The sequence below is a fragment of the Geotrypetes seraphini genome, chromosome 15 (assembly GCF_902459505.1).
Source record: "Geotrypetes seraphini chromosome 15, aGeoSer1.1, whole genome shotgun sequence".
NCBI classification, from domain to species: Eukaryota; Metazoa; Chordata; class Amphibia; order Gymnophiona; family Dermophiidae; genus Geotrypetes; species Geotrypetes seraphini.
The window spans coordinates 49,642,161-49,665,761 of record NC_047098.1 but is presented as its reverse complement, the minus strand read 5'-3'; the positions used below and the strand labels follow the sequence as shown (position 1 = coordinate 49,665,761).

The following is a 23,601-nucleotide window of genomic DNA, read 5'->3' as shown; positions in this document are numbered from 1 at the left end:
TGCGCATGTGTCAAAGTCGCTCTCAGAGCAACTGGTCAGACAGAATTGCAGCAAACTTCTGTGCAAATCACTTGCAAGTAAACTTGTTGGAAAATCAATTGCTGTTCCAGAGTTGGCCTAAAAAAAAAAAATTGGCCAACAGTGACTTACACAGTCTTAATGATCATGTGTTATCCATCTAGCCCAGAGTGGGATTTTAGGCAGCTCATATCTCAAACTCAACTGGTATATCTGTAGCAAGTCTAACGAAAAAGTATGTGAGAGATTGTATACTGAGGAAAGAATCAGGGGCCTATATTCAAGGCTGATGGGCTGCCAAAGCCCCCCAGGTACCTCATAATGCAGATTTCAGTGAAGTTGGAATTCATCCATGTGTACTGCTAAATTAACACCAAAGAAATGTAGTCTGATTAGCCCCGTCATGGGAAGTGTTTTGTGCTTTGGTTGGCATCAGGCCATGCTTATATAATCAGTGCCAGAGACTTAAGAGATGACAAAGAAGAGGGAGTAGCAACTAAGAGTCTGAATCAAAAACCTTTGATAATTAAAACATGATCTCTTAAGTGCAAAATGTAGTGGTAGAGTGCTTATGTATCTGATCAGCAGGTGTCCCCCATATGTTTTACTGCAATGCATCTTTATTAAAAAAAAACCCACAGTCAGCTGCCATCAGATCTCTTCCCAGGTTAACATAACCCTGGAGAAAATGAATTCTCAAACTGGGATCAGAATTCATTTGTTGGCTGCAGAATATAATAACCCCATTTACAAAACAAAACAAAGGGGCATTTACGACAGTGCATCCGACTTTGAACGTATCTTGCAAGATGTCCAAATATCGGGGCGGGGAAATATCCATTTTTAAACTGCTAGATGCACAAATTTTTTTTTGAAAATGACCTATTTGGACATTCATAAAAATTGAGAGGGGACAGATTCAGAACCAATGCTAGGAAGTTCTTCTTCACCCAAAGGGTGATGGACACCTGGAATGCGCTTCTAGAGGGAGTGATAGAACAGAGTACGCTATTGGGTTTCAAGAAGGGATTAGATGATTTTCTGAAGGAAAAGGGGATTGAAGGGTATAGATAGAGAATTACTATACAGGTCCTGGACCTGATGGGCCATCGCATGAGCAGACTGCTGGGCACGATGGACCTCTGGTCTGACCCAGCAGAGACATTGCTTATGTTCTTATGTTTAGGAGGTCTAACTTATTTGGCTTTTTTCGAAAACAAAAACATCCATGTTCAAAACATCCTAATCCGGATGTGGTAGGGGTCAGCATAGTAATAGATTGGTCACAGACATCTCAACAGAGCAGTGGGGCACATTAGAGGGCACTGCTTTAAACTTCACATAAAGGAGTGCCAGATGTATATCTTACTATAACCCCCTTATAATTTATTACAAGCCCCCCAAAACCTACTATACCCACTTGTCTACCACTCAAATAGCCCTTATGGCTGCAGGCGACACCTATATGACAGCATAGTAGGACTTGGGTGGGTTTTGATGGGCTCAAACTTAATACCATAGATGATGTGGGTTAGAGTGGCTTAAGGGCTTAGGTCCTCCTAAACTAAACTAAACCTTAAGTTTATATACCGCATCATCTCCACGGATGTTGTGGAGCTCGGCACGGTTTACAAGAACTTAAAATATAGGAAGAGAAGGAAAAAAAAGGTTTACATGAACTTATAAATAGAAGAGAAGAGTAAGGGGGGATAGAATTACATTTTAGTGAAAAGCCAGGTTTTCAGTTGCTTGCGGAATAATTGGAGGGAGCCCAGGTTCCGCAGCGGGGTAGTAAGGTCGTTCCAAAGACCTGTGATTCTGAAGAGAAGGGATTTTCCCAGTTTGCCTGCATAGCGAATACCGTGTAGAGAGGGAAGGATAATTTATACCTTTGGGCGGGTCTGGTAAAGTCAGGACTCGAGGAGTTATAAGATAGTGGGATTAAGGGAGGAAGGATGCCGTGAATGATCTTAAAAGCCAGGCAGGAGCATTTGAAATGGATTCTGGAAATCATTGGAAGCCAGTGAAGTTTGGCAAGGAGTGGGGAGACATGGTCAGACTTGCGTTTTGCAAAGATCAACTTGGCTGCAGTATTCTGGATTAGCTGGAGTCTTTGAAGACTTTTTTTTGATAGGCTTAAGTAGATGGCATTGCAGTAGTCTAATTTGGAGAGGATGATGGATTGGACAAGGATGGTGAAATGTTGTTGGCGAAAATAGGGTCTTACTTTCCTCAGCATGTGGAGGCTGAAAAAGCATGATTTAGCCAAGGAGTTGAGGTGGTCATTGAGGGAGAGAGAAGAATCGATAATGATGCCAAGGACCTTGCTTGAGCTCCTCTCTATGGTTCACTAACCCACCAGGTAACTCTACACATCTGATGCTCTACTAGGCTTCCCCATACCAGATGCTGTTCTGGAGCCATGTATGTACCTCTTTTTTCTCATTTTTGTTTGGTGAAATGGGGTCAGTGAGCACTGGGGGGGGGTGTGAGGGTGTCTTACCTTGATGCATGCAGTGGTCATCTGGTCAGTTTGGGCACCTTTGTGGCACTTAGACGCTTCTAAAACAGATCTAACTCTGAACGTCTAAGTTCCATCCAGGACATCTTGCAAAGCATTTGATTATCGCTGCACGACATCCAATTCTATCCCGCCCTTATGCACACCCAAAGCCCGCCCATAACACGCTTCCACCATGCCCATCTCAAGCTCTGGACGTACAAAGGAACAAAAAGGTGGTTTCAATTATCAGCACTTGGATGTCCTGGCAATTAGGACATCCAAGTGCCAATTTAGGATGCTTTTTGGATGTTTATTTTTTGATTATGAGCCCCAAAGAGCCCTCCCTTGCAGCTTACTATTATATAAATTTTTATAATTCTTAGGTCTAGCTACAGTGCCTCAAACTCTGAAGATAAGATTTCATATCCCAACAAAATCAAATCTTTTACCAGTCTTTTGTATGTCAGGAATTTTGATGCATACAGAAGAACAGAAGTCCAGAAACAGAGACTGTGAAGGGGTTATGGGTACCTGATGATAAAAGTCACCGTCATCAAAAATCTCCTCATCTAAGTCTTTCAGGTGAGCATTGGCTTTTCCTTGTGGTAGGGCCTCCTGCAAAGAGATGGTAAAATGAAAGGATGGACAGTCTACTTCTCCCAGTATGCCAGCACCTCAGATTTGATAAGAAACGTACAGTGCACAAACTCTGTTCCAAGCTTTGACCACAGCTTCCCAAAGCACAAACAATACTTTGGGAGGTGGCTTCTAAGCAAACCATCTGCACTGTGTGGACAACTTTTACAAATCTCTTTTGTAATTTAGGTCAAGGGCTCTAGTCACTGAACAAAAGTGTAAACTTTATATTATAAAGCATTTGGATTACACGTTTTTTTAGAGCAAGTACATTGCTTTATGTAGATATTTCTCCACATGAAAATTAATGCTACTTTTACAATTGCAGGCTGTCAGCTGAGAAGTGATATAGCTGTAGACCAAATAAAAGTTTAAAATGTGTTATGTTTTTTCATTCTTTCTTCTTCCACTTCTCTTGGACATGTAACCAGTTTTAACCATCACACTATGCTCGTGTCTTGTTGCATATGCTGCCAAAGCAGAGTCCTTACCACATCCTCTCCTGGCACAAGTTCACACGCAGTCATGGATTCGGATTCCATTTTCCCCAACACTCTATAGGCAGAGCGCTTGGTCTGTGTCCGACGAAGCAATCGCTCTTTGTCCATCAGAATCTGTTCAATCTGAGTCAAGACAGAGCGTTCAAAGGCGCCAAAACCCTGCAGGAACATTAACTAGTGTCAGATAATGCAGGATGTGGACAACAGAGACATCCATCTTCAGCTGTCTGTCTGTCTCTTATCTTTAAGTGCTGCAATGAGTAGGGAAGCAGTTCACTCGACTAGGCACATTTAGTGCCTAGCTTGAGTTAACTTCTCACTAGGTCATGCCAATGCTCCTAATTTAATATTTTTGATTTATGAATTAAATTTTGATTTGAAATGCCTTCCCCTCTATATTTACTTCCATTATAAGCCCCAGTAAGTTCCTAAAATCACCAGTTAAAAAACACTTAAAACAATGTGGAAAGGCTTGTTGATAAATAATTGGGTGATGTTTCTCTTAAGGATGGCAGGAGAAACATTTTTTTAAATATCTTGGCAGTTTGTTCCTGCTTTTCTGTATTTGCAGCGTAATCAGGGCTGGAGTCCAGCAAAACAAGCTTTCATTCCTCATCAATTTTACCTCTATTTTATAGCATTCTGCCCACAACATGGATAGTTGCAATCATGGGAACAGAATCTGGCCACTAGGTGTCACCCTTAGACAATGGCCATGACACCCTCCCACCCAAAGACTGAACAGTCTCTAAAGCACCCTCAGTCCAGCTGACCCTATATGCAGAAATCCAATTCTGGGATCAAATCCAGAACCTTCTGCACATCAATGCCCATTATTTGCCACCTGAGACACTAGACAGCCTAGTTTTCTGTTTTTGAATGACTCATCTTTTTTGTGAAGATACCCAACTGTCTGATGTATTTTTCTGTAGAGCAAAAAAAATAGCTCAGAGTACTGGCTCTTTCTTTTAGGATTTCTCCATTGTTTTCCCTTTTCACACGGCAGGGACTTCTTGATGACATCAGTTACTCTGAGCACTGCTGTAGCTGAGCTTCTTCTCCTATCAATTCATCTCAGCTCTGCTCTATAACTAAACAGAAAAGAATTCTAACAGTGTTCAGAGTAATTGGGGTCACATGGAGTGTGCAAGCAGTATGAAATGGGAGAACAAGAGCTGCCAAGCAATGGGGCAGGCGGGGGAGGGTTTAAAAAGAGCTGACTTCTAAAACACAGTCAAAACACACTGGAAGTCAGGGTACTCGGAAGAAAATAAACAAAAAGGGCAGTTGAAGATGGAAATGCTTACCTTTTTACCACCAGACGTTTACCTAATATTAATCATTTTCAAATGCTGAGAAACCTTGTCTAATGGTCAATCCCATCTGCCTACATGAAATGAGTTGATGGGTCTCAGTCTATGGTGCAAAGATAATATTATAGAAAGATGTGACAATTCTATTATTTATTGACCTGACATACCGCCTGTACCACTCAAGGGCCTAAGCGGTGATCTATAGCTAAGGATAGAGAGGAAGATACAGTTATAAAAATATCCTTTCACTTCTAAGATCCACCAACTCATTTCATGTAGCAAATATATATAAATCCATCTTCATAGCTGCAATTTTATTTGGTTGCTCCTTAAAACTAGGTTGGGACACGGTGGCTTTGCACCCTAGCAGCAGTATACACAGCTGATATCCACGAAGAAAGGGAAGGATGCTGATTAACCGTTCCCCTTAACTGTATCCATGACATCTTGTTTGTCTGTTTTGCCTGTTTAGATTGTAAACTCTTTCGAGCAGGGACTGTTTTCTTACTCTTTGTGACTCTGTACAGCACTGCGTGCATCTGGTAGCGCTATAGAAATAATTTATAGTAGTGGTAGTTTCTGGGGTACATCTTGGCACAAAAAGCTAAAGAAATATCTAGATGACTTGCCTTCCCAAATTTCCCAGAGGCCAGCTTGGTCTTGTCATACCACTTCTGTAATGTACTATTGCGAAATGTTCTAAAGTCAGTGAACCTCTTGGCCATGAATTCAGGGTACTCTTCCATCTCCAGCTTCCTCTTTGGTGGCCTTTTCTGCTTCTTTTCTACCAGCTCCTCGTCATCTTCATCGCTGGGGATCTCTTCATCACTGAGGAAGAGACAGATGCAATGCATTTATTAGAAATCCTCTTAAAATGAGAATCACATAAGCATGATTGTAGGTGGGTGCAGAATATGAGATGGGGACAAGATCCTGCCTTCCAAAGGGCATTAAAATAACACTGACTTCCAGTTTTAACACTGGGACAACAAATGGTATCCAACAGAAGCCCTAAGGATGCCCATATGCACATTACCTTTCACTAGCCTATGTATGCAAATGAAAATGAATAGCACTTGGTGTGTACTACAAGATATTGGCTAAATCCTCAAAGTTATATGTAGGTTAAATGATATCTATAACTCAGCTAAACTATAACTCTAAGACAGTTTTACAGGGAGGCTGTCGCTTTGTGGGCAGGCACATCAACAAATGGTCAAGTTCCATACTCTCTACCCCTTTCATGAAATGGATATCAAAGTAGATATGTCAATACATATGAAGACTTGAACACCTTTAGAAAATTCTCATGTTGGTCCAATAAAGAAACCAACCAGAAGAGCACGGGGGTGGCAGACTACAAAAATCAAATAAAAAATGCAAAGGTTGGAAAAGCCATAAAGGTCCTTCAACTGCAAACTGCCAACGACGTTCCTACTCCCACTTCATACCAAGCCACTGGAATCAACTGTCCCCACAGAAGGACTCCTCAACTTTAGGAAAGCAATAAAAACCTACCTCTTCATCTAACTCCCCTGCCCATCACCGATGAAATACAAAGAAATGTATATTGGTGCTAGATCCTGGTTTGTGTCATGTTAGGGTAAAAACATATATTAAAAATCTTGCACTATAACTATGGCAAATTTAACCTGTAAACAGTATATTATGTATGTGTCAAGTTAGGATAAAAACTTGTATCGTATCACTTGTATACTGTAATTATGACAAATCATATCTTATTACCTGTATGTTTAACCTATAATCCCATTCTGAGCTCTTTGGTAATAACAGGATAGAAAAAAAAAATTAAATAAATAAATAAAATGACCAGGATGAGAGCAGGATTTTCCTGCCTTATTTTTTATACTGTTTTTAAGAAAGTGCCTTTTTTGGACTCCTGCTCTCATCCTGGTCCAATAAAGAATCCAATAATTCTAGTACCATATTGGTCCAAGAGAACTCCACAACACCCCGAGGGGAATCCTGCTTTTCCCCTCCCCTCCCCTCCTTATATTGTCATTTACAGCCTAACAGTGCTATGCCATGTAGAAGGCCAAAACTGAGCAATCTGTAGACTGAACCCAGTTGGGAGGGTGAAATGACAAGCATGAAAAATTGGCACAGAAGTACTAATGGCTTTTAATTGCACCACTTTGATTACTGCACAATGTCTTAGATAAATAAATACATTCAAAAATGTAAACAGATTCAGGATAAGCAACCTTTGCAAACCTATAAAGATCGCCAAGAGATGTTTTGAAGATGCTTTAAATTCCAAACTCCAACCCACCTTCTAAACATCGACATCTGTTCACTAAGAAATGCAAGTCATGCATTTGGGCTGCAAAAACCAGAGGGAACGGTACAGTTTAGGGGGTGAAGAACTTATGTGCACGATGGAAGAACGGGACTTGGGTGCGACTGTATGTGATGATCTTAAGGTGGCCAAACAGGTTGAAAAGGTGGCAGCGAAAGCTAGAAGGATGTCAGGTTGCATAGGGAGAGAGAAAAGGAAGTATTGATGCCTCTGTATAAGACTCCGGTGAGACCTCATTTAGAATATTGTGTACAATTCTGGAGGCCGCTCCTTCAAAAAGATATAAAAAGGATGGAGTCAGTCCAGAGGAAGGCTACTAAAATGGTGTGTGGTCTTTGTGATAAAGCGTATGGGGACAGACTTAAAAGATCTCAATCTGTGTACTCTGGAGAAAATGCGGGAGAGGGGAGATATGATAGAGATGTTTACATTACATTACATTGATGTCTTCTATCCCGCTAATACCGTTCAGTTCTAGGCGGTTTACAACAAGAAATTAGCCTGGACATTCCCAGGGAGATTACAAGGTTGATAGCTATAGTATGTGTTAAGATCTGGGAAAGGTCGATACGGTTTGGTTAGATCATTTGACAAATTTTTTGAATAGTATGGTTTTCAGTTAGTTTCTGAATGTTCTGTAATTGGGCGACGTGGTAGTCTATTTTTTACTGCTCTGGTGGCTAGTAGTCCGTCATATATTTTTTTGCTTTGCATTGCTTTGATTGGGTGGTGGGTAAAGTATGGTTGAGTTCTCCTTAGTCTGAATGTGTTTTTTCTGTAGGCGGTTGTTCAGATAATATAATAATAATAATAATAACTTTATTTTTCTATACCGCCATAGTCAGGCGACTTCTAGGCGGTTTACATTGTAAGAAGGCTGGACATTCAGCGAATAACAAAAGGTCTTAATACAAAACAATAAGTCTACATACAATACAATACAGTACAGTACAATACAGTGAGTCTAAATACAATACAATACCATAAGACTAGATACAATACCATGCAATGTGTCTAATACAATATAATAGTCTAATGGGAAACTAACGTGCTAATTGGAGTTCTATGGGTAATGAATACCTTTAATCTGATTAAGGATTATCAATCAATTACAATTCTCAGCAGGCACAGCAAAATGAAAAGAAAAGCAAGTTTTCTAGAGGAAGTGCTCAGGCACAGATGAAATTTTACATCACAGTAGAGCCCATGAGCACCTTCTCTTAGAACATGGCTTGATCTACTGTCACAGGTCAGTCGACTTTTCAATTTGTTTGTTTAAATTTGTAAGGAAGAAAACATATCTGAATATATGCATGCTTCTCTTATGTAAGAACGTAAGAACATCAGCGTCGCCTCTGCCGAGTCAGACCACAGGTCCATCATGCCCAGCAGTCCGCTCCCGCGGCAGTCCCCAGGTCAATGACCTGTAAGTGATCTAATGCTCTAAAGCATTTTGTACTGTATAGTAACCCTCTAATTGTACCCTTCAATCCTCTTTTCCTTCAGGAACTCATCCAATCCCATTTTGAAACCCAAAATCGTACTCTATAAAAATCAAACACTTGGCTGTACCATGAGTAACCAAAGTGGGCAATGAAGGGGTGAGAAATTTCTACACTTGACAGTCTCTTGGGCTACTGAACTCCAACTTACATCTTTTGAAGAAGCTGTGAGGTACTGGGTAAACAAGCTGCTCTATAATAAAATGGTATGTATCATGAAACTGGGGGGGGGGGGGGGAGATGCTACAGGCTTCCAACATTAGGGCAGCAAGAAGCCGGTTTAGAGGAAGATTTGCCAGCATATCTGTAAGGACCACATTGTGGGAATGAAACCACTAATCATCCACATTTATTACATAACAATAAGTGAAACAGAGATAGGAGATTAGTGATTCTCGCAGCAAGTATGTATGCTTACAAATGGCTTGCGATCATGCACTTACGCTAATGGATCCTTTAGAGCGTAATAGTTTAACCCAAAAGGTGAGGGTGCTCTCAAATATTAGACAATTTCATAAGTAGCCAAGAGCTTTATTTTATTTTTTAAATCAAACAGAGAGAGAGTGGAGTGGTAATGGGAGGGGAGGGAAGAGGTCATTTTTAAAAAAAATTCTTTATTCATTTAAACACTCACAATAAGTGTAACAGAATATAACATCCATCTGGTCTTACATACATTACTTAATATTATACAAAACTCAATTTCAAATTCCATATCCCTCCCCTATTCAATAACATTTGTCAACTCAAGACAAATATATAATAACCTCCCCCCTCCCCACATTGTTACTCTCAAAGAAAACCAAGAAATCCCCACCCCCTCCCCCCTTCTTGGATGTGCATATTTAAGGGGAAAAACTTGATATTTAATCATTACAGTATTTTGTTAATGGCTCCCAAATATCCTGAAATTTCTTAATGCTCCTCCTTTGTATGGCAATTACCCTTTCCATTTTAAATATGTGACATAGCGAATTCCACCAAAAGCTATAATTTAAGCGATCCCAATTTTTCATTATATGCTGTATGGCAACCCCAAGTCAAAACAGGTATAAGTTCTGAATCGGGCCGCTGAGCTGATCGTGGCTGCCACGATCAGCTCAGCAGCCCAGGCAACCTGTCCCCCACCCTGCACCGGTAATGACTGCAGCAGGAGAGATGCCCAATCTCTCCTGCCGAAGAACACCCCCCTCCCCAACACCAGTGCAATTACTGGCAGGAGGGAGCCCAAGCCCTCCTGCCGGAAGAACATCCTCCCCCAAATCTCCATGATTACCGGCAGGAGGGAGCCCAAGCCCTCCCGCCGGAAGAACCCCCCTCCCCCCCCGAATCACCGTGATGCCAAGCAGGAGGGAGCCCAAGCCCTCCTGCTGGAAAGCACACCCCTGAACTCCTGCGATGCCCAGAAGGAGAGAGCCCAAGCCCTCCTGCCAGAAGGCAAACACCGCCCCGGACCCCCACTCTAACCTCAAAAGTTGAGCGGACGGGTCCTCCTTACGTCCGTCCTTCAGGTCTGCCTTCCTTTAAATGACGGGCCTGCCCCTTCCCGATGTCATAATGAGTAATAGCTTATTATTATTAGATGAAATTTGACTCTTAGCTCTCATTGATGTGCCGAATAACACAGTGTCATAAGTTAATGCAACCGGATATTCTAACAAATCATTTATTTGACCCCCAAATTGATTTCCAAAAAGCAAGTATCAATGGACAATGAACAAGTGAACCAATGTTCCAGCTTCGAGATGACAGTGCCAGCATTTATTAACTTTTGTAAACAAACTGGGGTCCAAAATGCTCTATGCAACAAGAAAAACCAAGTTTTCTCATAGATGCCGACACTGTACATCTCATCCTCCAAGACCAAATTCGTGGCCATTGAGACGCAGTAATTTGATGCTTTATCTCAATGATCCAAATGTCCCGTAGACCAGTTTTTGGTTTCTTAATTAAAAAGCCAGATTTTAATTTATACCACTGAGCAGCCTGGTGTCCCAGAAAGTCCACCTGGAAACATAACAACGGCAGACTGTACTGACTATTAAGATTTCTCCATTCAGGGAACCCCACCTGAATAGCCTGTTTCAACTGCAATCATCTATAACTTTGTTCTTTGTTAAGACCAAATTTATGTTGCAATTGTGAAAAATCAAGCAGCTTACCATCAACAATAACATCATCTAAAGTACGTATACCTGCCTTCATCCAATATTTCCAGATGACCTTAAATCTGCCAATTTGAATCTTGGAGTTCAGACATAAGGTTTGATATGCTGACTTATGAATTGGAATAGGTGTTAAATTATTCACATATTTTAAGGTTTTCCATGTATCTACTAATATTTTAAGTCTGTCTTATGATGCCTTCCTGTAGACCGACTCCATCCTTTTTATATCTTTTTGAAGTGTGGCCTACAGAATTTTACACAATATTCTAAATGAGGTCTCACCAAAGTCTTATAGAGAGGCATCAATATCTCCTTTTTTCTACTAGCCATACCTCTCCCTATGCAACCTGGCATCCTTCTAGCTTTCGCCGTCACTTTTTCAACCTCTGGCCACCTTAAGATCATCACATACAATCACACCCAAGTCCCACTCTTGTCGTGCACATAAGCTCTTCACTCCCTAATCTGTACCGTTCCCTCGGGTTTTTGCAGCCCAAATGCATGACCTTGCATTTCTTAGCATTAAATTTTAGCTGCCAAATTTCAGACCATTCTTCAAGCTTCACCAGGTCTTTCCTGATGTTATTCACACCATCCAGCTTGTCTACTCTATTGCAGATTTTTGTATCATCTGCAAAGAGGTAAATCTTACCTGACAACCCTTCAGCAATATCACTTATAAAAATGTTAAAAAAAAACAGGTCCAAGAACAGAACCTTGAGGCACACCACTGATAACATCCTTTCCTCAGAGCGATCTCCACTGATCACTACCCTCTGTTGCTTTCCACACAACCAGTTCTTGACCCAGCCCGTCACTTTGGGACCCATCCCGAGAGCACTCAGTTTATTTATTAGACATCTGTGTGAAACACTGTCAAAGGCTTTGCTAAAATCTAAATATACCACATCTAGCGCACATCCTCTATCCAATTCTCTGGTCACCCAGTCAAAGAAATTGATCAGATTTGTCTGACAAGACCTACCTCTAGTGAATCCATGTTGCCTCCGGTCCAAACTTGACCATTCTCTGTTTTAAAAGTGTTGCTATTAATTTGCGACCACAGAAGTCAGACTTACCGGCCTGTAATTCCCTACTTCCTCCTTATTTCCATTTTTGTGGAGAGGGACCACATCTGCCCTTCGCCAGGTCTCTGGTACCACTCCTGACTCTAGAGATTCGTTGAAAAGGTCAGTCAGCAGAACTACCAGAACTTCCCTAAGTTCCTTCAGCACCCTATGATGTACACCATCCGGCCCCATTGTTTTGTCTACCTTTATTTTAGCTAGCTCCTCACAAACACAACCCTCTGAAAATCAATCAGGGTCTATTACTCTTCCACCCTATTCACATTTATCTTCTGCGGTCCCGCTCTCGGCGCTTCAGCTGTGAACACAGAACAGAAATATCTGTTAAGCAATTTGGCCTTTTCTTTATCAGCTTCTACATATTCCTCCCCTTCATATTTGAGTCTCACAATGCCACTTTTGCACTTCTTCCTATCACTAATATATCTAAAAAATGTCTTGTCTCCCCGTTTTACCGTGTCAGCTATTTTTTCTTCCATTTGCATCTTTGCTTTTCTGACTACAAGACCAGCCTCTCTTAATTTTTCCAGATATTTTTGCCTGTCTTCCTCTTTCTGCGATCTTTTGTAGTTTATGAAAGCTAACCTTACCTTCTCAGCTACTACTTTTGAGAACCAAAGTGGCCTTCTTTTCCTCTTACTTTTACTTACTTGCCTCACAAAAAGTTTTGTCGCCCTTACAATCGCTGCTTTCAGTTTTACCCACCGCATTTCCACTCCTTCCAGACGTTCCCATCCAGACAGTAATTCCTCGACGTAAACCTCCATCCAAACAAAGTTAGTTTTTTAAAAGTCTAGAACCTTTGCTTTTGAATGAGCCCTCTCTATAGCCATCTTAATATTAAACTGTACCATGCAGTGATCACTGAATGCCTACTGTATTACCTACTGTAACAACATAAACACTTTCCCCGTTTGTAAGCACTAAGTCCAGTATGACCCCCATCCCGTATTATTGATATGTATTTGTAAGCTTCTACAAGCTTTTTGGCATTAACACCTTTTGTAATAAATAAAATGAAAGCTTATTCAAATCAAGCACATAACACAAATAATGGCTCCTCGAGGGTGGATATTAAAGGAGAAGGACTAGAGGTATAAGAAACAGTTACTCTCCACAAAACGTTTTTTTTGATAAAGGGGACTAAACTCAAAGGAGACATCATAGCTGAGTCATTATGCTGCCTTCTACCTTTACTCTGCCTTCCCTGGAGTGAAATGTGGAAGATTTAAGAAAGTGTGAGTGACTGGGCAGTTATAAGTGAGGCTGTTTTCATTCCAACCTGAAATGCACCAGACAAGACAGAAGTATCTGGATAAAACTGGGTCAACAATAACTGGAGGCATAAAGTGGGTTTTGCCCAACAGCACATGTGTTTCTTGTCTTGTTTATCATCATTGCTGGACTTACCTATCAGCTTTTGATGCCTTCCCATCTATTAGAGGCCTTGTATCTGGATACTGATATAGAAGTTCATCCTGCAGCTCTACCAGGGATCTCAGCAGTGCTTTCAGTGCCTTATAATCTGCCGTACACAAGATGGGAGGGTCATTAATTAACTTGTTGACTGGAAACACAATAATCCAATGTATAGAATGAACTTAAATTGAGGTTATGACAATGACCTCACGACACCTCACATTTTATTTAATGAAATTTATGACTCCAACAAGCTGTTAGTATGCAAATTTGTTTGTTCTGTTAAAATCTGGCCAATCAATGCTTTGAACTTAGATGGGAAACCTAGTTTTAAATGTGTTTTTGTATGAAAAAGCACAGAAGAAAAGGTACTGCCCAGGCAGACAGATTTACAGGCTTTTAAAGCAAAGACGACAGTAAATCCTTGTTACCTTTATCCAACCCAGATTCATTGAACCTGGAGCTTTAGACAAGTAGGAGGAAATGCCAAACATAGTTATGACAAGCATTTGAGACTACTTTTTTGCAAGATTCTGCTGATGTTCAAATTCTTAAACTTCAAGGATAGAAATGTACATTTGCAAACAGACGAGACAAAATAGTACCTTGGATAAAACATTGCATTTTGAGGGCCCTTTTACTAAGCTTTGGCAGATTTACTGTGGAAGCGGGGAGAGTGTGGTGCAGTGGTTAAAGCTACAGCCTCAGCACCCTGGAGTTGTGGGTTCAAACCCATGCTGCTCCTTGTGACCCTGGGCAAGTCACGTAATCCCCCCATTGCCCCAGGTACATTAGATAGATTGTGAACCCACCAGGACAGACAGGGAAAAATGCTTGAGTACCTGAATAAACTCATGTAAACCGTTCTGAGCTCTCCTGGGAGAACGGTGTAGAAAATAGAATAAATAAATTAAAGTATATTAACCCTTTATTTGGCATGGTTGCATAGAAGCAACATGCGTTTCTGTGGCTCTTATGGAAGATCTGCATCACCAAATGCCTGTTACTTGGCAATGTTGCCCTTGCTCAACATCAAACAGCCATTTTCACCCTCTGCCAATTAAACGGTTAAGGATTTTTCCAATTTCTCTGTCAAGTCTTCCATTTGCACATGGGAGCACTTAGCAAGATTCTATAAAGGGCGTCTAAATGCACCTACATTGTAAGTGCCGTTTATAGAATCATACCTCGCAGTCCCTATGGAAACTTAGGTGTCACTAGGTGCCTTAGAGGTAGTTGCTGATACATTAGACACAGAAGAACCTCGAACCCTTTCGCCTTCCCCCCACTCAAAGGCACACAACGCAAGAAAATGTTTGACAGCCTTCTGGCAACACAGGCAGCAAAAATCAACCATTCCATCTCCAATCTTATGACAATATCAGACAACTTCAAAACATTCAGAAAAGAAATCAAAACCCTGCTTTTCAAAAAATTCATCCAAATATCTTAACCCCTCCTCTTACCTCCAGAAGATTCACCTACCTTCAGATAACCTTCCCCCAAATTACCCACCTTAACACCTTCCAATTAAACAAATACCATAAATAGATTGTAACCTACCCTCTCTAACTGAATTCCATATGTATTTTTCATACAGTTCTTCACTGTCAGTTTAATTTCCATCCTATAAATTCACATAGAATTTTTCTTTTTTCAACCATCTTTATTTTCTCTTCTTTATTAATTTCCAGGTACTTTAGTTAGACTGTGAGCCTTCGGGACAGTAAGGGAATTTTTTAAGTACCTTCTTACTTCTCATTTATAATCTTAATGTATACTTTCTTCAAACCGCTTAGAACCTAACGGATGTAGCGGTATATAAGAAATAAATTACATTACATTAGGTCAGGTTTTATCTGGTCTAATTTATTGGCACTTATCTCGCAGTCTAGCAATGGCTAAGTTTACAATACCTATTCTCTGCCCCCTAACCACGCCTACTTTCCAGGCGTTGGAGAGTGCCTTGACTCCGGTGTCACCAGGTGTCCTAAAAGTTCCATGTGGAGCTCTTAAATTGTTAATTTAATCTTTTTACAATTCGCTGAAAACTGGTACGATCAATTACTGCGTCAATTTTAAAAAGTTGCATGCAGATTCTGAAGTTAGGCATCCTTGGTTAGAGCACCTAGCAGTGTCCAACACAGACGGGGAGTGTGTGGCGTAGTGGTTAGAGCTACAGCCTCAGCACCCCGAGGTTGTGGGTTCAAATCGCATGCTGCTCCTTGTGACTATGGGCAAGTCACTCAATCCCCTATTGTCCCAGGTACATTAGACAGTGTGAGCATACCGGGACAGATAGGAAAAATGCTCGAGTACCTGAATGTACACCACTTAAGTATTTATATACCATTTATTAAGTAAGTAAAATATAGAATCTGGCCCTTACTTCTTTCTATTTAGGAGGTGTTAAGCACTCCTGCATCGTTCGCATTTTCCAGTTAGCATATGCTAACATGAACATGCTAGTTGGATAATGTTTCCATGCCCATGACACACCCCTCCAGAAAAAATTCTAATTTTTTTTTTTTTTTTTTAAAGAGCACAATTAGCAAATGCTGACAGGCAAATTACTGCAAAGAACTTTAATGCATTTTGCAGGAAGCTTTTTTCATGGTTAAGAGCGCATTAGTGCTCAACATAGTTTACGCAAAGAGCCCCTTTCTTCCTTAATTCTGTCTTTGGTACAGAAAGAATGCAGCAGAGAATTTAAGCTGAGAGAGACAAGACAAACTCATTTACTCTTCCTAAAGAATCTGGCTTCTATTCTGGGAGGAAAAAAAAAGAAAACGCTTAGTGCTCTTATGTGAATGAGGGAGAAATATGCTGAACTGAATACCTAGCTCAACCGGGAACCATGACAACACCTATGGCAATATAGTGAGTCACCATCTAATACGATCTCTACAAAGTGGCTCTTATGGACAACTTTACTTTTGTGCAAGCCAGTAGAATGGGAGAAAAAAAAAAAAAAGTTCCATAGAGAAGACAGCCTATCAATCCAACAAGAAAGCCTGCAGCCAATATCAGTAAATCAACTTGTGCCTTTCTGTTAATACTCCCTCTTACGCTCTCATCTTATACATCCTTTCACCCAGTCAAAAAGTAGCCCTGGAGTATTTAAGCTCCATGCAAGGAAAGCATGGCCATGCATCAAAGTGTCACAAGACCCACTAGAGATGAAATCTGCCCTACTGTTCTAAACCCACAAAAATCAATTCTGTATAGCAGTACCAATGGCTCCAGAGAAGGTGACTCCTCTCTACTGCTACCCCTCCTCCTCTCTCACATAGTCAAGATCATTTATAGACAGACTGATAAGAGAGGGTGTCACTCAATGGTTGATGTACTAGTTTGGGAATCAGAAGAGTCAAGTTTGAGTCCTAATTATTGCCACTTCCTGTGACCTTAGCCAATGTCACTATTTTCTGTCTATTTCTAAGCATGTAAGTGTGTAAAAAAAAAAAAAGGTACATGCATCCTTTCCTTTTTACAAATTTGACCAGATTTGTAAAAGTGGAAATAGCACTTTTGTCCACTTTGAAAATTATTCACGAAAGTGCCCGCACACTTTTTACACTTGCTCTTTGGCACACAAGTTAATTTAAACACAGATGCCTGAATTTTCAGAAGCATGCACAGGGTTTAATTTCAGAGGGAAAGCTTGGAAGGCAAGTCCATCACTTCTTTCCACACTCCAGAGACTCAGGTGCGTTCTGCTCCAAACCCCTCTCTTCCAAACCAGAGAACAGCCCTTGTACTCACCAATCTAGCCCCTCTTCTCATAGTGCTCCTACCCTAAAACTCACATACGCTTTTTGCTTTTGTCCTGTAGAGTAACCTTCTATCTATACCCTGCAATCCCCTTCGCTTCCAGGAAGTCATCCAGTCCCTTTTTGAAACCCAGTATTGTACTCTGTCCTATTACCTCCTTTGGAAGCGTGTTCCAGGTGTCCAGCGTGTTCTTTGCATTCGTTTTGAATCTGTCCCCTCTCAGTTTTTCTGGATGACCTCTTGTTTTTGTTGTCCCCGCTAGTCTGAATAATCTGTCCCTCTCCACTCTCTCTATGTCTTTCATGATTTTATACGTCTGTATCATATCTCCTCTCAATCTCCGCTTTTCCAGGGTAAAGAGCCCCAATTTGTCTAACCTTTCGGCATATGAAAGGTTCTCCATTCCTTTTATCATCCTAGTTGCTCTCCTCTGGACCCTCTCACAAGTATCGCCATGTCTTTCTTAAGGTACGGTGACCAGCATTGGACACAGTATTCCAGATGTGGTCCCACCATTGCTCGATACATTTCCTTTGTATCTACAAATTCAACCCTGGGTATGCAGAGAAATGCAAACCTGATCAAAATGTTTGCTCACTCTAGGTACTGTATATACAGCATTATGGAGTAAAGATCTGGAACAATTGCTTATGCCTTCTACTTTATGGGGAATTTAGGAGACACCTAAAAACATATCTGTTCCTGAAGTATTTAGGTAACTGACCTGTACAATCTTATTCCACAATAACTGATCTCTAGAGCTATTAATCTCTAGCTCTTAACTTTGTTAATTCTACTCAATTTGTAGAATCTTTTAATCATTGTAAACCACATAGAACTTCACGGTCCTGCAGTATATGAACTGTTATTATTATTATTATATTTTAGGGCAAAAAAAAAAAAAGGCTCAAAAATGGCATCAAAAATATTCCTTTTTGATGATGGTGTTTTTATCCTCCCCTCCCCATCCGATGATCAACGCTGTTATTTTCCACCCCATCCCCTTCTGATGACAGGCACTGCTATTCCCCCTGTTGACTGGCATTGCTATCTTACTCCCTCTATCCCGATGACCTGGAACGGAACCCCGTGAATTTCGGGGGAGTACTGTAGTTCTACTTGGGTGCAGATATGATCAGGTACTTTTTCCTCTTGCAAAGTGAAAGCATATACATACTTTCCCAAACTGGTTGAATGACAGAGGGCAGTGGTCAATGGAGATCACTCTGAGGAAAGAGATGTTACCAGTGGTGTGCTTCAAGGTTCGGTTCTTGGGCCTGTTCTTACATTTTTGTAAGCGATATTGCTGAAGAGCTGTCTGGTAAGATTTGCCTCTTTGCAGATGATACCAATATCTGCAAGAGAGTAGACCCATCTAGCAGTGTGGATAACACGAGGAAGAACCTAACGAAGCTTCATAAATGGTCTGGTTTCAATGCAAGGTCAGGTTTCAAGTTTATTAAAAATTTCTTATATCGCCTAATCAAGCCTTCTAGGCGGTGTACAAAAAAACACCAAAACAATGTGCCAATTAAAATACAATATGAATAAAGACAAACCAGGGGAAATGACAATTTGTAAAGACATTGACGAGCCGGAACAAAATGGAAGAAGGGTTGGAACCAGTGTTCCCTCTAAGCGGGCGGGTGTTGTGAGCAAACTTTTTTCACTGTGAGCTAAAAATATCGGGCGCCAGCAAGTTATGAGCCAAATAAATATGTTGCTTTCTACCACAGAACTTCCTTACGTTTGTATGGAATCTATCCCCTTTCAACTTTAGAGAGTGCCCTCTCGTTCTCCCTGCCTTAGCTACTAAGTCTATTCCCTTCAGTACCTTGAATGTTTCTATCATGTCCCCTCTCAATCTCCTCTGCTCAAGGGAGAAGAGGCCCAGTTTCTCTAATCTTTCGCTGTACGGCAACTCCTCCAGCCCCTTAACCATTTTAGTTGCTCTTCTCTGGATCCTTTCGAGTAGTACCGTGTCCTTCTTAAAGTACCAGTGCTGGACGCAGTACTCCAGGTGAGGGCGTACCATGGCCCGGTACAGCAGCATGATAACCTTCTCTGTCTCTTCAGTCCAGCATCTGCCCCTTCCATTCACTGTCTGTCTTTCCCTGCCATCTCTCTTCCTGCCCCCCCCCACCCCCCAATTTGGTCTAGCATCCATCATCTTCCTTCTGTTCCCCTCATGGTCTGGCATCTCTATCCTTCCCTCCCCCCTGTGGTTTTTAGCATATCTCTCTTCTCATTTCCTCCACTCAGATCTGATCATTCTCTGCTCTCTCTTCCCTTTTCTTCTCTGGTCTTCCTTCTCTATTTTCTGCCTCCATCTAAATTAAATTCTTTCTTACTATTTAGTCCCGTTTCCCTCTTTTCTCTGTGTCTACACACAGCTTGTCACCCCTTTCCCTCACCCCTCCATTATCTTACTATTTTCTTCCCCCTTTATTTATCTCCTCCTTCCATCCAGTATGTGTTCTTTCCCCACTTCCATTCAGCATCTGCTCTCCCTTCTCAACTGACATCCATCTGCCTTCTGCTCTCTCTCCCTTCTTCTCACTTCCATCATCTGTCCCCTTCTCTCTCTCTCTCATCTCCTCCATTCCATCATCTGCCCCTTCTCTCTCTCTCTCTCTCTCTCCCCCCCCCCCAACTTCCATCATCTGCCCCCCTTCCCCTCACCTTTGTGGGTCACTTTCTTTCCCCTGAGGGTGGCTCATGTCACAGGGGAAACTTTGGCCGAGCAGAACCGCTTGATTGACAGTGGAACTTACTTGATTGATGTCGATGCTGGGGCCCGTTGCCGTTTGAAGGAAAAAAAAAAAGGTGGAAAAAAGGAACCTGTAAAGGCGAGAGGAAGGGAAACCTCCAGGACAGCTGCTTTTTGCCCTCCTTCAGCGGCCCAAGAGTTCAGACCAGCAGCGGCAGCTCTGTATGCTTTTAACTTCGGCACAGAGCTGCCCCTAATCAATAGTTTAGCGCGGTTTCATGAGGCAGCCTCGGGGCCTTTGATAGCCGGCCCGCTTCGATGATGCGATGTGGGCCGGCCTAGCAAAGGCCCCGAGGCTGCCTTATGAAACCGCGCTAAACTATTGATTAGGGGCAGCTCTGTGCCGAAGTTAAAAGCATACACAGCTGCCGCTGCTGGTCTGGAGGTGCGGAGACAAGGCAGGAGGCAAACGCGGTGGAAGGCAGGAGTCCCGGCGAAGGCAGGAGTCCCGGCACAGCGAAAGCAACAGGAAGTTGCAAGTCAGCTGACGCCGGCCTTTCGTTGCGGCGGGGACCGAATCCTTCGCGGACCGGCAAGATTTTGTTTGCGGACCGGCGGTTGAAGAACTGTGCTCTACACTGTGTGCGCTGTGACGAGAAACTTGTGCGCTGCGAGGTAATATTTTGTGCGTGAGCGCACCCCAGCGCAGCTTAGCGGGAACACTGGTTGGAACTACAATTGATAGAAAGAAAGAGAACATTTGGGCTGCAAAAAACTGAGAGAACGCTACAGTTTAGAGGGTGAAGAACTTTTGTGCACAAAAGAGGAACTTGGGTACGATATTATGTGATTATCTTAAGGTGGGTCAGACAGGTTGAAAAGGCAAGGACAAAAGCTAGGATGCTTGGGTGCATAGGAAGAAAAATGGTCAGTAAAAAAAAAAGGAGGTATTGATGCCCCTGTATAAGACTCTGATGAGACCTCATTTAGAATATTGTGTACAATTCTGGATTTCAATACGTATGCTTTTGGAGGAAATGTGGGAGAGGGATATATGATAGAGACATTTAAATACAGTACCTACATGGCATAAGTGCACATGAGGTGAGTCTCTTTTAATTGAAAGGAAACTGGAATGAAGGGGCATAGCATGAAGGTGAAAGGGGACAGATTCAGAAGTACCCTCAGAAAATACTTTTTCATAGAAGAGGTAGTGAATGCTTGGAATGGCCTCCTGACGGAGGTGGTGGAGACAAAAAGTGTATCCAAATTCAAGAAAGTGTGAGACAAGTATGTTGGAACTTTAAGGGAGAGGAGGGGATGACAAAGATGGCATGATTAGACAGTCTAGATAGTATTTGATACCCCACCTATCATTACATTTAGGCGTTTTCCATAAGAATAAAAATTGTTACAAACATAGGGGGAAAGAAAAAAATTATATTAGGACATATAAGAAAATAAGAATAGCCTTACTGGGTCAGACCAATGGTCCATCAAGCCCATTAGACATACAAAAGGGGGGAAGAGAATAAATACAATATTCAAATAAAAGAAAAAAGTCAAACGGTAGAGGTGGGGGAAAGGTGAAGTACTACACGACCTAGAAATAGAGTTCTTACGGAGCGAAGGCATCCTTAAATAGAAAAGTCTTAAGTTTCATCCTATATATGGGTAAAGAGGATTCATTCCCGATATGGCTTGGAAGTGTGTTCCATAAAGTGGGGCCAACTACGGAGAAGATTGTTTTGCGTGTGATGTCATAAAATACGTGGCGAAGTGAGGTAATCGCAAAGAGATTTTGTTGGGAAGATCGTAAGTGTTGAGATATTGAGTAAGGAGTCAATAGTCTGTCAATGAAAGCCAGAGTGTTTATCTGTTTTGTTTTGAAGACAAGGAAAAAAATTTTAAAGGAGATGCGAAGGGGTATAGGAAACCAGTGTGCGTATTTCAGGAGATGAGTAACGTGATCGTATTTTTTTGCCTTGCAGATGAGTTTAACTGCAGTGTTTTGTATTATCTATAGATGTCTAATTTCTTTTTGGATTATACCATGGTAAAGGGAATTACAGTAGTCCAGATGTGTTATAACTAGAGAGTGAAAAAAATGGAAGGCAGATAAAGACTATAGTCTATGGTGTAAAAACTACCCATAGACCTTCCAGTTTGAAAATTACCTTCATAAATTCCCATACGCAGCCCAACAATAATACTAAGTTCTTGTTTCTCCTATTTCATCTCTTAATCCTTTCCCTCTACATCTGTCCCAAGCATGTTCAAAATCTATTCCAGTGATGGCCTCAGCTACCGTCTGCTGGTGGGAACATTTTCAGTCATATTCAGTTTTCCTTCTAGCACCATTACTTAAACAAGCTCTGAGGTTCCCTTCTGTTTCCTCTTACTAAGTTTTGTAATAATGTCCATATTCACCACGGCTACTGGAATTGTTGTAAATAAATAAATCTTACCTCTCCATACTTACTGACATTTGTGTTTCAACAGCAGACTTTCTGCGTAAATCATTTGAGATTCCTGGAAGCCCAGTGCAGTTGTACCTCTGTTGTGAAGGATGACAAACTGTACAAAACACTAGAAAGATCCTCCCAGAAGATCACCTATGTACACTTTCCATGGGACACAACATCATGTACTCTGGGTAGTAAGGAATCAATTGAATTTGCAAAATTATAATCTATGTCCATATGTACATGAAGCAGCGTGGTATCAATCACCAAGCAAAAAACACATAGAAACAAAAATATATATATAAATCTATTATACCATACCTACATGAAAGAGAAAAAAAAAGCAAGTAACAGAGGAAATAGCTTTGGGATTACTCTCTATATCAGTGGTCTCAAATTCGCGGCCCGGGGGGGCCACATACGGCCCGCCAGGTACTATTTTGAGGCCCTCGGTATGTTTATCATAATCACAAAAGTAAAATAAAATAGTTTCATGATCATTTGTCTCTTTAGCTATAAATTACAATATTATTATTATTATTATTATTAAGACTTAGCCAAAAGGAAAGATTTATAAACTATAAAGAGTTTTACCTCATGCAAAATTTCTTTAATAAAACAATAACTATTTTTTCTGAGGCCCTCCAAGTACCTACAAATCCAAAATGTGGCCCTGCAAAGGGTTTGAGTTTGAGACCACTGCTCTATATAAAGGGATATCGCAAAACAAGAGATTAGATGACTTCAACTGATCCAAAATATTTTATTTATTCATTTTTCTATACTGTTCTCCCAGGGAAGCTCAGAACGGTTTACATGCATTTATTCAGGTAATCAAGCAGTTTTCCCTCTCTGTCCTGGCGGGCTCACAATCTATCTAACGTACCTGGGGCAATTGGGGGATTGAGTGACTTGCCCAGGGTGACAAGGAGCAGTGAGGGTTTGAACCCACAACCTCAGGGTGCTGAGGCTATAGCTTTAACCACTGCGCCACACTCTCCCCCTACTGCTATCAAAATCATCACCAAATCTAAGAAATTTGATCACGTCACCCCGCTGTTGAGAAAAGACCATTGGCTTCCTATCCCCCCAGATTAACTTATAAAATTGCTTTGTTAACTTTCAAAACACAAACAACTAAGGTTCTTGCCTTTATCAACAAATTTCTCATCCCCCATGTTCCTC

The 23,601-nt window shown here is 41.3% G+C and overlaps 1 protein-coding gene across 4 annotated transcripts in view; it reads right to left on the bottom strand.

Moving 5' to 3' along the window:
- Positions 1–23,601, bottom strand: part of AATF (apoptosis antagonizing transcription factor) — a 216,266-nt gene that overhangs the window by 147,933 nt on the left and 44,732 nt on the right. For all 4 annotated transcript variants that reach the window (XM_033921907.1, XM_033921909.1, XM_033921908.1 and 1 more), the window contains exons 5-8: positions 13,459–13,573; positions 5,600–5,798; positions 3,649–3,816; positions 3,053–3,136 (exon numbers count right to left, since the gene is read on the bottom strand). In XM_033921907.1, the coding sequence (XP_033777798.1) occupies positions 3,053–3,136; positions 3,649–3,816; positions 5,600–5,798; positions 13,459–13,573 (566 nt within the window). The remainder of the gene's footprint in view (positions 1–3,052; positions 3,137–3,648; positions 3,817–5,599; positions 5,799–13,458; positions 13,574–23,601) is intronic.